The 14,707-nt window shown below is 53.5% G+C and overlaps 1 protein-coding gene across 7 annotated transcripts in view; it reads left to right on the top strand.

Moving 5' to 3' along the window:
- The window catches only part of CTIF (cap binding complex dependent translation initiation factor), a 120,532-nt gene extending 111,426 nt beyond the window's left edge, over positions 1–9,106 (top strand). For all 7 annotated transcript variants that reach the window (XM_072031636.1, XM_072031635.1, XM_072031633.1 and 4 more), the window contains 2 exons: positions 3,787–3,840; positions 5,122–9,106. In XM_072031636.1, coding sequence (XP_071887737.1) covers positions 3,787–3,840; positions 5,122–5,337 — 270 coding nt within the window. In that variant the 3' untranslated portion in view covers positions 5,338–9,106. The remainder of the gene's footprint in view (positions 1–3,786; positions 3,841–5,121) is intronic.
- The last annotated feature ends 5,601 nt before the right edge of the window (positions 9,107–14,707 follow it).

Genomic DNA, 14,707 nt, shown 5'->3' with positions numbered 1-14,707 from the left:
GTGGCCTCTTCCTAGCAGAGCGAGTGTGAATCACTATCAGCATCTTCTCTAGGGGGCTGAGACCAGGCTGTCCCTGTCAGGAATTTGGGAAGAGGGACCTCTAGGTGAGACGCAGGGGTTGGTGGCACCTTGTGCATCTTCAGGGGGCTTGAAACCTTCACTGCATGAGCAGAAGGCCATATGGGGACAAAGACCATTTCCAGTGGGACAGCTCAAAGCTGGATGGCAAAGAGTTGGGTGAGAAGGGTCTCATGAGACAGGCTTCTGCACCCCCCCATCAGCTCCACAGGGGAAAGGTTCCCCAAACACATCTCACCTTTGGTCAACCTCAGCATCAAATGGCTCAGCAGAGCAGATGCTGCTTGTGACAGTGGCCTCCAAAAGGTCTTCTGTTTCCAAGTTCTCACTTGGTTTTTCACCAGATTCTGGACTCCCCTGACGTGCCTAGCTCAGGGCATGCCCTGCATGGCATTTGGTGCCCCATAAATTGGCACTGGCACAGTTTGTTGGGGGGTGCAGGGTCAGCCCGGCTGACACCGGTGGCCAGGATGAGGGAACTGATACTTGTGATGGAAGCAGATTGTAGAAATCCTGCAACTGGCCTTGCTGGGAGGGTGTTCTCTAATTACTCATCCCCCACACCCTCATTTGTGCTCTGCATTTTCTGCATTGATGTCCTTCTGCAGAGAGCCCGGGAAGCGCAGCCCCTAATTTGCGGAGGCTTTTGCTGCCAGGAGGATCCATCCAGCAGGACGTGGGGCTTCCAGGAGGGGGCTGCCAGACCTGGACCCCTACCCCAGCGGTGCCGTGAGCCCCCCAGCAGCTGCTTTGGGCGGCTCTAATTAGCTCTGTGCCTTGCAGGAGGAATGGTGCTGTGGCCGTGGGGGGCTCTGTATGTGTTTGGCTGCTCCCCCTGCCCTTCCTGGTGGGCAGAGCTGCAGAGCACGATCCAGCCCGCGTGGTTTGGCGATAAGCAGGGACTGCAGGGCAGGTTCTCCATCCTGCTCGTGGCGTGGGAGTGCTGTGTAAGCGCTTCAGCCTCCCTGCAGCTCCAGCTGGCTCTGGAGAAAGCGGGTGATGAGCCCGTGGTTTATGTGGCTGGGGAGCGTGGCTGGCTCCTGGTGCTCTGCACCAGCTGCATGCGAGCCCCTTGCCATTCAGAGGGAGATGACCAGTTCTCTGTGGCGAAGCCCAGCTGAAATTTTGGGGCCTCTTTGCCCCCTCAAGCACCGCTGCATACCCATCCCATGAGACATCCCTTTGCAAGGACTCCCTTCCCTCAGCAGAGGAAGGAATTGGGGGATGAACGCCCTGCACCCCGTGCCCTCCCCATCCCCCTGGTACCCCCTGCACTCCCAGGAACAGCCCCTCGGGTTTATTTTCACCAAGACATTTAGCACCCATCGCCCAGCGGGACGCAGAAATTCGGGAGCAGGAGCCCTCCCTCCACAGAGACGCCTGCAAAGCTGTTCGTCCGGCACCAGCAACAAAAGTGAGAAGCCTTTCGCAACCGAGGCTGGGTATTATATGACCGGCCGGGCAGATTCTGGCATGCAGCCTCCGCTGTTAGGAAATCGAGCAGACTCTTTGTCTGCTTTCCAGCAGGAACTGCTTCTTTCGCTCGCCCGATATGGGGAACCGGCTGGAGAGCAAAGGGAAGCTTTCTCGCAGCCAGCCCGAGCCTCGAGGGGATGATTACAGACTGAGCAGCACTCACCTGCTCCTTCCCCAGCTCCCTCGCCCGTGCTGGGCAGCCAGGGCTGAAGATTTGTTAGCTCAGAGGTTGGACTAGGTGATCGTGGAGGTCCCTTCCAGCCTAGGTGATTGTGTGATGCCGTGGAAGATGTGGGAACCTGCTGGAGAGAGACCTGGTGGGGCACGGACACATCCCCGCAGCAGGGAGGAGCAGCTATAGATACTTAAATAAATAATAATTCCGGTGTGGGAGCGCTAAGTTAATAGGTATAGCCTGTTTGCATCAAGGTATTTTGAGTAAATATAAATCAGATTACGATTGTAGGGTTTGGAGCATGCAAAAGCCACGGCTGCAGGGCCGTGGTGTCCCTGGTGGCCGAGGAGTGCCCGTCCTGGCACAGCCCTGCTGCTGTGACCTGGCTGTCCCAGGGACATCCCGGCAGAACAGGGAGTGACATCTCCTTTTGTCCATGGGTAAATAAGGCAAGTTTCCCCTTTAGCCAAATCTCTGTGCCTCAAACAGTCTTTGACTCACCCACACGACCACTTTTTGAAGCAGGCAAGAGCATCCCAGCCCCGTGGCTGGGAAGCCGGGGTAAGGAAAGCCCAAAGTGAAGCTGCATCTTCCCCTGGCCACATCCCACCAGGGTCACCCGAGGAGAACGCCGCAGAGGAAGGACAGGAATCAGGACACAATGGGACCTTCCTAATTGCCTCAGCAGTTAGAAAATCATCCCCCAATTTACAGACTGAGTCTGTCTGCGTGAAGCCAAGGGAGGAGAGCATCAGTTTCTGCAGCCCTCTCCCTGTTAGCTTGCTCTACCTCCACGGTTCTGGCTGTAATTTTCATGCTATTTGCTTCACTAACAACTACCAAACAGGAGAGATGAGTGTGTGTTAACTTGCAGCCCCGCTCCATTCCGTGCTCACAAGCCAGTCTCCATTAAATACCCCAGGAACATGTTTTTGGGCTACCGCCTGTTTATATTTCTCCCTGGTGGAAATATATATATTTTTTGTTGGGTTTAAAGTAATCTCATGTTTTGTTTTGTGTTTTTTTTTTTTACAAAGAATCTGTGAACTATTTGTAAGAACTTATCTCAGAGCGTGCGGCTGGGGCTTAGCTAACGTTTCCCAAACAACTCAGCGGGACGATAAACTAGGGGGAACTGCTGCCTGTATTTGGCTAATGTGAGACAAAACCGACGGGCCCCCATGCTCGGGCAGGTGCTGTAACCATCGGCTTCAAAGCAAACAAACCTCTGCCTGCGGGAAGCAGAAGAGAGCGAAGACAAAACTTTGAGACCTGTGTGAATTCCCCGAATTACCTCTTTTTCTCCTAGCTTTTTCCAGCGGTTGTGGGCCTGTAAACAAACCGGCGTTTATTCGTACAGGAAGGGAAAAGAGGAAAAAATGAGTGGGAAGGAGAGACGGCTACGGCTGAGCAGCAGAGCTGCGGCGTTAACCAAGGAGTGTGACTTGGGAGCAAACCCGTTTGTGCATGGGCAGCTGTGCTCAGTCCAGCCACTTTTCCCAAGTTTGCCTCTCCCTGATGAATTTCAGACACTAGTGAAGTCGGTTTTCCCGATTTTTCTCCATTTTCTCCACGTTCAGTGCGTGCCACCACCTGTGATTTATCAGGCACCTCGCGGCAGCGCGTTGCTCACAGCGCCCCGGCTCCCTGCTGAGAGTCTGCTTGGGAAACAACCCAAACAACCCGGCTTTATCTCTGTGGTTTGAGCAGAAAGCCTGAAACGGCGTCCTCATCTGCACAACAAAGTCAGAAAGCAAAGATGACAATAAAGAAGCGTGTGCTAGCAAAAATATGTGCAGTTTTGCTCCGTTTTCACTCACGGCCCCTGGTTTTGTGGGGTCGGACAGGCTGAGCTCCTGCACTATGGCCATCCGAGGGCTGTGTTTCTTGGCCGTGTACGTGGAACGAGTGCATTTTCCTATTGCCCGCCGGGGGGATAAAAAAAAAAGCATTGTTAAACTAATGGAAACGTATCCTGAAAGTTGTGCATCTACAAGATCCAGCGGGAGGGGGAGGTCGCATGTTTCCACTCACCCCCTCTCTCCTCTCTCTTGCAGTTGTTGCAATCTCAGGACGTGAAGGAGGACGCCGTGCTCTGCTGCTCCATGGAGGTAGGGAAGCTCTGATGCCCTGCTCGTTGCTCTGCCCCTTCTGTCCTTGGCTTTGCACATCCCCAAACCCAGAGCCACGTCACCCAGCTGCATTAAACCCAAATCCAAAAGACAGCACCATGGGATAAGAGAGGAGGCTCTGTCACTGTGCTTTCAATGTGTGCAAATGCATGCAACCAAATTTGCTCGCTGGGGTCCCACCACAAAACTAATTCCTGTCATCCCGGTTCCTTTGAATCTCTTCCAGATCCCTTCAGATCTCACACTGTGGTATTTTTAAGCGCAAAAACACCTGTATTGGAGCAAATCCTATCACGCTGCCTTTGCTCGTGCAGTGGCTCCCGCAGAGAGGCTCGGTGTGCTCAGAAAGCTTTGCAGAGAAACGATGGCACAAATATAGCAGGGGTGGAATTGCAAAGTTTTCATTAGCTTTGCTTTTTGGAAGTGATTGGCCTGTGGGGACTGGTGCTTGCCTTGCAGAGAGAGACTGAAGTAGGCTGCAAAATAGCAGCTGGATGGTTGAAATTCAGCAAAGCGGCAGGCGGCTGAAGAGGAGAGCTTGCATTTTTTAGGTCAGGGCTTCTGAGAGCTCTCCGATAAATCCCTGATGCCCCCTGAGCCTCAGGTGATGGAGGCCTCGTGCTCTCTGATCTGAGGTGGGGCTTGCGACAGGTAGAACTGCAGAGCCAGGCGCTGTGCAGAGGGCAGGCAGGATTTGTTATGCATGCAGGAGAGCCCTGCTTAGTCAGATTAATGACTGGGAGTCACTGGCAGCTGTGAATCAGCGCGTAAATGAGGGAGCAGGTAAGAGGCAGGGATACCACATCACAGCGCGCACTTTGTTTTGACAATAGCCTGATTTTTAGGTGGGATTTTTCAAAAGCGCCCGGTGCTGCCGCCTTTGAAGTCAGCGGGAGCTGAACCACTCACTCCTACGGCGAGCGCTTTCGAAATCCTCGCCCGTAGCGCGCGGCTCTGGGCAGCACCGGGGAGCTCACCAGCAGCAGCATCCCAGCATTGCCCGGCCTGGGGAAAGCTGGGGGAGTGTGAAAAAAAAATAAATATATAAGAGCAGGCTGCATATTGCATATTTTTGGACAACAGCCCTGCTTTGTAAATATTGCCTCGCTGCTGCTGGGGTCGGCTTGCGTCCCGCTGCCCTCCTGCCAGCATCTCATTTTCGGCGGTGCCGAGCAGCGATGTGGGAGGATCCCCCCCAAAAAAAAACACAGCGGCAGCACAAGCTTTAACGTGCCGCCCGTGACCCCTCTGTCCCGACAGCTGCAGAGCACCGGCCGGCTGCTGGAGGAGCAGCTGCCCGAGATGATGACGGAGCTGCTGGCCATCGCCCGCGACAAGATGCTGTGCCCCTCCGAGTCCATGCTGACGCGGTCCCTCCTGCTGGAGGTCATCGAGCTGCACGCCAACAACTGGAACCCGCTGACGCCCACCATCACGCAGTACTACAACAAGACAATCCAAAAACTGACGGCCTGAGGGGCAGGGCAGGGAGGGGTGGGAAGGGGCGAGAAGGAGACATGCACCTTAGCGGGATCCGGCTCTCGCGGCCCGGCGAGCGCCTTTCTGATTTAAATACCCAAGCAGACAAACCCCAGCATGCTCGAGAATACGTTCGTGGGGTGGGGAGGGAGAAGCATGTTTCTTTTCAGCTGTGTCGCCAAGTGCCACCCCTCTTCCCTGCCGTGTTTTTGTTTTAGGGTTTCTTTTATGAAATCATTGCTCCAGCAGCAGCGCGTCCCGCCGGGTTATTGTTTGGCTTTAGAAAGAGGACGGCGAGTTGGAGGAGCGAGCCCGAGCGGGGGCTAGTATTGTTTTCACACCGTCCTCCCGGCTTGCCCTGGCCAACTGGCAGGAGACAGCACGCAGCAGATGTCCCGGGAGGACAAAGCGCGACACACACTACACCAGACGCTCATAATTGACGGCTTTTGTCAAGCGGAGCTTTCGTTATTTTTCCCCCCCCCTCCTCTTGTCTTCGACTTTCTGCTCCCCCACCTCCCCTCCGTCTACTCGCCGCCCCTTCGGACGCCGGCCGGCGAGCAGGATGGCTTTCTTATTTGCACTGGGTTTTATTTTATTTTTTTTTCTTGGTCATTTGTATTTTATTCTATTCTATTTTATTTTATTTTATTGTGAACGGACAATTGCGATCAGCGTGGAGGCGCGGGGGCGACGCCTTCCTGCGAGCTCACAAATGGTTTACGTGAAGATGCTGAAGTAGGAGGGGGATTTTTAAGGAGCCCAAAAGCCACCGTAGAAGTAACATAGCCACAGTCGTCTTGCCAGTAACCTCGCAGATTAACTGAAAAATGTGTGCCCTGAGCTGGGAGCTCCGAGAGACGCGGGGTGCTGCGGCTGCTTGCTCCGGCTGGTCAAGCCGCCGCATCCCCCATCCACTAAACTATAACCCATTTATTTTTTTGTAATTTTTTTTTTGTTTCCGTTGAAAGAGTGCTTTATTGTAATTACTGTCACAGTTGTAATACATTTAAAACCAGGCCCGTTGTAGTTGGGCCTAGCAATGTACAGGGCAACGGAGAAATGAAGACTTGATGTTCTTCTGGGGAAACCAGTAGAGAGAAGACAAGAAGTGCATGGCAAAAAAAAAAAAGGAGGGGAAAAAAAAAGAAGAGGAAAATGATGAAAAGCCAAAAATGCAGGTTTTGAGCCTGGCTTCTAACTGGCTGCATTTCCTATCCAGTATTTGTAGGTGTGCATTGTACAGGGGCAGCTGTGTGCCCTGGTTGGTGTAGGTGGTGCCATGTCCCCAAGCGTAGGGTGACGTGTTCGGAGGGAGCAGGGTGAAGTGGGAGCAGGGGGACCCCGCTTTGCTGGGTGCTGGGGAGGTGGGAGAGAGGGGAGGTGGGGGATAAGGGAGGTGGGAGAGATGGGGAGATGGGAGATATGGGGAGAAGGGAGATATGGGGAGAAGGGAGATATGGGGAGAAGGGAGAGATGGGGAGATGGTGGTGGATCTGGGGAGGCGTTCGCCTGGCAGAGCTGGAAGTGCCCTGAGCGTGGATGGCAAGTGAATGTCAACCAGCAGACATCAGGACTCGGCGTTTCCTTATTCACTTCTCTGCTGATGATGTCCACTCGAAATCCCTGCCAGTGCTCATTTTGGTGAAGTGGGAGAGGAGCAGAGGAGGCCCCGACCCCACGCTGCCATCCCGATCTCGGGTGCCTTAGGGAGCTGCCGGCGAGGCCAGGAGGCTTCCCCATGCACACGTCCAGGGGCCGAGCATCCTGGCCGTGTGGTGCAGCACAGCCTGAACTTCTCTTGAGTTGATCTACGGGAGCATTTTCTAATCCACACACGGAGCACGAGGAAAGGAGCTGGAAAGAGGAGCTTCAGCGGCCCGTGTCTGCACGGACCGATGTGGGCTGGGGATACAGGCCCGGCAGCCATGTCAGCACTGCCAGAGAAGAGCAGAGAGGCCGGGAGGTGTTAGCACGAAGCTGGACTGCATCAGGATCATCGGTGTTGGACAGCAGGGCCCTGCCCTTGCTCTTGGCCTCCCCAGCCCCACGGGGAGCAGAGGTGTGAAGGTCGGCATGGGCCTGGAGAGGCGCCGCCGGCAGCCCCGGCCAAGAGGCGTGTGGGGAGCCGGGGGGGGGGGAGCGAGGGCTTAAATTGAGCAAAAGGAGTGAAATTAGCCGTGGTGAGGACAATTTGTCACAGGGCCTGTGGTGTCGTGACAGCCTCTGACGTGCGAGCTGCACGCGGTCGGTCGGTGTAAATTAGGCCCCGCCGGTCGTTAGCGTTAATGAGGGGGCTGGGGCTGGGGAGGTGCTGCTGCTCCTTCAGGCTTTGGGGAGAAGGCTGGAGGAAAAGCTTTGTTGGTGGTTGGGTTTTGTTTTTTTTTTGAAGACCAGAAGAGCCTCCTCACACCCTGCTCCGCGTCCCTTGGGGCCTGCTCTCTGAACAGCAGCAAAAGAAGGAAAATAAATAAATAAATAAATAAAAGCAGAAAAGCCTGGAGGAGCTTCAGCCCGAGGCTTTGCCCTCCGTCGCTGGGATTTCTCCCGTGGAAGAGCTTTCCTGTGAAACCTGTCCTTTTCAATGTCTGTCTCTGCCGTTAGGGTCCGTTCATCCAGCCACTCACCGCTTGGTAACTCGGTACGTCAGTCGCTCTGTTGGTGCGTGAAAATCTTCATGTTGACCAAAAAAAGTATTTTTTTTCCCCGGAATTACCTGCTGCCGCTGGCATCCCTGCAGTCCCACGCTGGGAAGCCCATGGTTTAGCCCATGGTTTTGGGAAGGGAAGGTGCCACCGGCGAGGCGATGCGGAGGGGTGAGGGCAGCAGTGCGTTTTGGGGGCAGAACACCCTCCTTTGGCCAAATCTGTGTCAGGCCAAACCTGGGGCTGGTGTTAAGGACGTGGTGATGCCCAGAGCCGCCGGCTCTGCTCCCCGTGGAGCTCCCAGCACCCGGTCCCCTCCTTCCTAGCCAAATCATTGCCAAACGGGAGGCTTTGGCTGCCCACAAAGCGGGCTGCGTGGTTTCCTCATGAGGGATTTGACCCCCTCCTGTATGGAGAAGTCTCCTTCGTACGGAGGTGAAATGAGAATGGGGGAAAAAAGGCAAAGTAAGCGATTTGCCTGGTTCCCCTCTTCCCCCGAAGGAGATTAATTAGTATCTATTCTTGGCATGATTGATGGCTTTGAAGGAAAACTTGTCAGAATAACTCATGATTTATTTTCCTGCTTATTTTTATAACATCCCTCACTTGGAAGTCTCTCAAAATCTGAAATACGATTTTTATTTCCCCGCTGGGTATTTTATGGCTTTACACAAATTTTGCTCTTCTTGGTGTTAGCTGTTAGCCAGTCCCGGTGATACTTGCAGTATTTTTCAGGAGAAACGACTCTAAGGGTTGCAAAGTCCTGTTGATGGCCAACGGGGCTGTGGTGTCCTGCAGAACGTGGATTTAATGCTAGCAATTCATTTTTTAATGTATTTATTTGCATTTGAAAAAGCGACGTTTTTAATTTAATCATGTTTGTTAAACTAAGTGCTTAAAAAAAAAAAAAAAAAAGACAAAGGTTTTGGGGATTTTGGGGAGAATAAAGACTAGATCTTCATACTAGAGAAAACAAAAACTCATCGTTTTCAGCATTTCAGAGACTGTTAAAACAAGGGAGCTAATAACTCTTTGTGGCAATCCAGTCTTGTTTATAGAACATCCAAACCCACTGTATGCTATAAAATGCATCATCTGAGTAATAAATGTTTAAAGCTTGACGTTTCCCCATCTCTTTGTGGGTACATGCAGTCAGTTTTGGTGGTCTGGGGGGGACTTTTGCTTAGCTTGGAACAAAGGAAGGAGGGGGGAAAAAAAACATTTGTGGTCTCTGCTTCGAAATGGAGCCCCCGGGTCTGATCCTGTGGCCCCATTTGGTGACTCGGCACCGCTCAGCACCAGGGGTGGGACCGACCCTGCAGTGCATCACGGCTCAGAGCAGACTGCCCTGGCTTTTACTCGATGCAACCTGCTAAGAAAAAAAAATAAAAAACAAAAATATATATAAACCTGTGGTTTTTCTAAGCAGTCTCCCCTGGAAAACCCATCTCAGCCTAGCCGGAGTCAATTAGAAAGGATTTTCAGCTAATTGAAATGCGTGTGTTCGCCCAGGAAGCCGCAGGTCACTCGAGGTGAGTGGTTTGTGTCATCGGGCTCCCGGGCTACGGCCAGAAAATTGCAGGTGCTCCAGTTACTGCTGCTGGGGGAGCCTGCTGCCTCTTGCGTAATGCCCTACGTGAGCGTGCGTGTGCGCTCGCAGCTCGCCGTGCTGCAGAATAAATCGAGGAGCGGGTGGGAGGAGGTGGGTGCTGCCGTGGCCGGGGCTCATCTCCTGTACCAGCACGTCTGCAGCAGCACAGCTAGCAAAAAAAATTAATCATTTAATCATTTTTGCTCTTGTTTTCCCATCCATGGGTGTAAAGTGATGTTGAGTTGAGTGTCCTCATGGGGAACGTGATGCAAAGCCTGCTCGGCCCTTCTGCAGACTGGTCTGTGTTGGGTTTTTTGGAACAGGGGGAAGCAATGACCGGGTCCATGCTCACATCCCGACCAGCTCCAGGTCAGGGCAGCCAAGCCAAAAGCAGGGCCAGGCCCTGGGCCACCAGGATGTCCTCGGTGAGACACCAGCGTGCAGCAAACACGAGGCATGGGAGCAGACTGGTGGTCATTGCTGTGGGCCTGAAGCTTTCGAGACGCAGGAATATTTCTGGAAATTCCTGGCGGCTGCCAAAAACCCAGGCAGCAGCAAATAAAGAAACCCCATGAATCAGAGCAAGTTCGCTTTGCTTTGCTAAAGCATGGCAAACCTGCAAATAACAGGGATGTTTTCCTCCTCCAGCAGCCCTGCTTCTAATACTGAGTAATGAGTGGAGATTTTAAATGCTCGTGGCAAAATGGATAACAAAGATAAATCCCGTCTAAGTGACAAAGCGAGTTCACACGTAACATAATGGCGTTGCTGCCCTGTTTGTGAGCCGAAATGTAGCTTAAATGATTATTGCTTTGGCAAAAGTAAAAACAGGCCATTAGCCGGCAGGGTGGGACGGCCGCAGTCGCTGCCTTTGTAATTAAACCCTTCTCCGGGGCTGTGTTTGCTAGCAGCTTGCTTCAGCTTTGGTGACAGAGTCGCTGTGACCGGCATTTTTAGGGTCAGAATTGGGGTGCGTGGAGCTTTGGGAGCTGGTGGGGGCACAGCAGCATCCCTGCTGTGGCTGGGCTCAAACCTGAGCTCGGCCATGCCAGCCTTGTCTAAAAGCCTGCAGAAAATAGGGTTTTTTTGAGGGCTTTATGGCCAGCGCAGGCACCACGTCTGCATGTGTGGCCGTAGATGTGTGTGGTGCCGACGCACCCACGCGCATGGGTGTGCAACCTCGCCTGGGGTGCAGGCACGCAGAGCCCTGAAAAAGTCTCCCTGATCGGTGGGGGGGCAGTTTGGGGCAGCTTTCTGGTGGTTTGGGGCAATTTGGGTGCAAGGAGTGTTTTTGCGATATATATGAAAGAACAAACTCTTAAGGTTTGGGTGCAAGAAAAAGAACAAGGGTGCAACAAAAACACACCCCACAGGGGTGAATGGCCCCTGTACAATGATAACACACCCCACAGGGCTGTAAGGCCTCTTCCTTTTGGACCCAACGCTGTTGCTCACTTTTTTTTTACAAAGATTTTTTACTTTTTTACAAAATTACAAAGCCTTCTATGGCTACCTAAATGCGCCCATTGAGCCAGGCTTCATGTCTATCCCATCCCACAGGACTTCTCCGAATTAATACCTAGAGCTTAACTTCTGAAAAAAATAAATAATAATAATAATAATATCCCATCCCAGGGATGTGATTTAATGATTTAAACGTTTTTGGAGATGCAAATGGCTCCCAGAGAGCTACCATGGTTGTCCTTGCAGCTGAGCAGGAGCAGGGGGGAGGCCGGGTCCCGTTGGGTTGTGTGCTGAGCTGGTGTCTCGCAGAGCGCGGGGTGAGAGCCGCTGGCTCCTCAGCACCGCTCCCAGCCGTGCCACAGCGCTCATGGGGAAAAAATGCGCAGTCCCTCTCAAGAGAAAAGCCGAGATTTCCAAATTCCATTCTGTCCTAAACCGTCCGAGTTTTTCACCAAACAAAGCGCTTCGTTTCGATGTATGTTATGTTGCTGTAGCAATAACATTTAAACAAAGTGTTTTCGCTTTATTAGCACAGACCTTTTCAATAACTTCCCATCCAGCGTTCCCGGGAAATGTTTCTGCTCCTTGAAAGGGGTGCCGGGAGCACGGCCCGATCCTGGCCAGCACTCCCTGCCTCGGTAACATCCCCCAAATCCTCCCCTGCAGGAGGGGAGATCTCCCGCTGTCTGTCCATGCCCTGCACATCCCAGGGGTTACCCAAAATTAGTGGGAAGAGCACCCTGCCAGCTCAGCCTGCATTTTTGAAGTCACTTTTTTGAGATTTGTAGGTTTTGAGCTCAAAAAGCGAGCCTGCAAGAGCCCCATTTCGGCACAGCTGAGGTTGGAGGAGAGGGGGCGGGGGGCAGAGAGGATTAAAGGTGTGTCGGGAGATGGGTTACAAAAACCTGTCTGCTGGTAATTACACGTGTTGTGTTATGAAAAACTGGTTTGAGGGCAAATGCTCTAAAATATTGCTCTGGGGAGAGAAAGACAGCACAGGTTGTGAAACACAGCTCGCGTATTGTTTTACAGCTAAGGTAACTTCTGTCCCCAGGGCTGTGTTTTACAGCGGCTGCAAGAAATCAAACCCCGGCTCGCACGCCTGGGCTGCAGTTCTTGTGGGGCAGAAGCACGCAGCGTGCTTGGTACCATCGGAAAATCAGGTTTGGGGGCGGTTCCTGAGATAGATGCAGTCTTATTTTTTGGGGGACGGGAAAAACATTTGGGAGACCGCATGGGCTAATCCTAAGTAACCCTGAGGTTCGACTTTTTGGCCCCATTTACCTGTTTATTCCCCATTTGCTCCCTGTCCTAAAAAAAAAAACAAACCTCTCTTTGCTCTCCCCTGTGTTTCTAACCAGCAGGAGCCTGTCCCCTCCCAGCTCCGTGCTGCCACATTTGGCCACCACGGCTCCTGACGTCCCTTTCCCCAGACGAGAACATCTCAGGGACCATGAGCTGCCCTGTGCCAGTCCCCACACCCATGCTCTTTTTGGGGCACAATGAACCATCCCTGGTCCCCATATTTCCAATTTAGCACCCTGCACAAGAGCTTTCTCTCGTTTTAATGCTTGCTGCTGGTGCAAACACCATGCCTGGTGCATGCTGGGTCTGCGTCCCCTCCTCTCCACCTATTTGTCCCCATGGTGCTGGACCAAATGGAGCAAGGAAAAAAAAAAAAGAAATAAAAAAGAAAAAAAAAAAATGGGGAGCCTGGGTGAAGGCACACCTGACTGAGGTGTCTCCTGGACAGGGTGGCCCTGCTGGACACCACGAGAAGGAGATGCTCCCGGGGGTGGCCAGGATGGTCGCTGTGCCCTGCCTGGTGGTGGGTTTTTGGGGACAGCCCCAGGACTGTCTGTCCTGCACGGCGCCTGCTTTCTGGTGGGAACTGCCGGGACAGAATTAGAAGTAGGCTGAACTTTATCTACAACGTGAACTGAGTCTGAACCCGGCCCTGTTTTGCTTTGGTTCTTCCAAGGTCACAGGAGTTCATGGGGAGAGAGGCAAGGGGGGGGCACTGGATTATTTTTTTTTAACTTCTTTCTGTGCGTTTGCTGGCGTTGGCCAGCCTCATCCGCAGGGAAATGCTGGAGGGCCATGGGAGAAGCTCTCCTCGCAGTGTTTCCATCCAGTGGCACTCGACCAGACCTCAGAGCCCTGCAGAGAGCAGCCCTGCGGCACCTCCGCCACACATCTCCGGGGTCTCCTTCTTTCTTTCAATGCACAAAAGACAAGCAGCCCACCTCCTTGTGCCTTCAGATCCAAAATAAACCTGATACAATGAGTGCTGATGTGCCACATCTGTGGATCCACCTCCAGACCATCCTGGGATGTGTTGGGGTGGCTCGAACACACGTTTATTTCACACTGGATATTTACTCTGGGGCTTCCCAGCTCTTCCTTCCCCAAGCTCAGCCTGCATCCAGCCCAGCCCAGGGAGGCCAAAGGGGAAAGCAGAGAGGTTTTGGTGTTGTTTTGGTGGGTAGCACAGCGTGCAGTGCCCGAGTACCTGGTGCTGCAGGTGGGGGTTTCCCTGCCAGCCCTTTTAGAGAACTGGCCAACGAGACATTGCCCCCGGTGCAACGGGAGAGCTCCCAGCACCTCCCACTCAGCCCATCTTCTCTTCTGGGAACGGACGTGAGGCTTCACCGCCTGGCTGTTTCACCTCCTCGATTACTCAAGAGTTATTAGAAACCTTAGCAAAGCACTCTAATTTTAACAAAGAGGCCTCCCAGATCACTGACAAATTTAGGGAATGCACGGGGCAGACTCATTTCCTGGAATGGGAGCTACTGGAGAAAAAGTCCCTCTCGGCTGGCTCCTAACTATGACACATTTGATAGCCATTCAAGGACTACTGGGAATCGTGTCATTTGTCTCCGTGAGGCTTCAGACAGAGTTTCATCATCAAGTCTGACTGCTGCGTGAAACAAAAACCACCAGCACCCACTAGCAGCAGTAAAACCTCTTCCATTTTCGTAGAGTGTGCAGTGAGGGTTATTTCTTTTTCCTGATCCATCAGGGCAGCAGGACTCAGTGTTTTACGCAGAGGATGCAGTGCCCTCATCCCCCCCAGCGCCCTGTCTCTGCCCCTCGAGGGGTGGTGGCACAACCCCGCGGCGCGCCCCAAGCCGCCGGCACCGTTATCAATGAACTTTGGCTCCTTGAACCGTGGAAAACCCGCGGTGCCAGGGCGATAGGTGCCGGCGCCCCACGGATCGGATTGCCCCGGGGGATTTGCTGGGAGTCCCATGACGCGGCTGGAAGGGAGCCCAGACGGCCGGGCACCGCCGCAGGGCGCTCAGCCGGGGTCTCCGGAGGACAGCCAGTGGCCTCTGTCCCCTGCTGCCACCCTCTAGCATGACAAACCCCAGCCCCACGTCAGCTCTGGGGCTCACCGGGGGAGCAATTTGCAGATTTGCTGTGTGGGATTGCTGGTGCATGGGGTGAGGTTGGGTTTGACCCCGCAGTGCCACAGTGCGCACCCCATCCGCTGCGCCTCACCGTGCCACCCACGGGCGGCCACCTCGCCCCGCAGCCTCAGGGTGGTTTGGGACGGGTCCCTTGCTCCCTTTCCAGCCCTGACCCACTTTCTCATGCTGCTCCCCCTCCCAGGAGCTGCAGCTCTCAGGCTTTGCCCAGTGGGGTCATCCCAGGTCCTCGT

Source organism: Anas platyrhynchos, chromosome Z, assembly GCF_047663525.1.
Source record: "Anas platyrhynchos isolate ZD024472 breed Pekin duck chromosome Z, IASCAAS_PekinDuck_T2T, whole genome shotgun sequence".
Taxonomy (NCBI): domain Eukaryota; kingdom Metazoa; phylum Chordata; class Aves; order Anseriformes; family Anatidae; genus Anas; species Anas platyrhynchos.
Note: the sequence above shows the minus strand (reverse complement) of the source record. Positions and strands in the feature narration are given on the sequence as shown.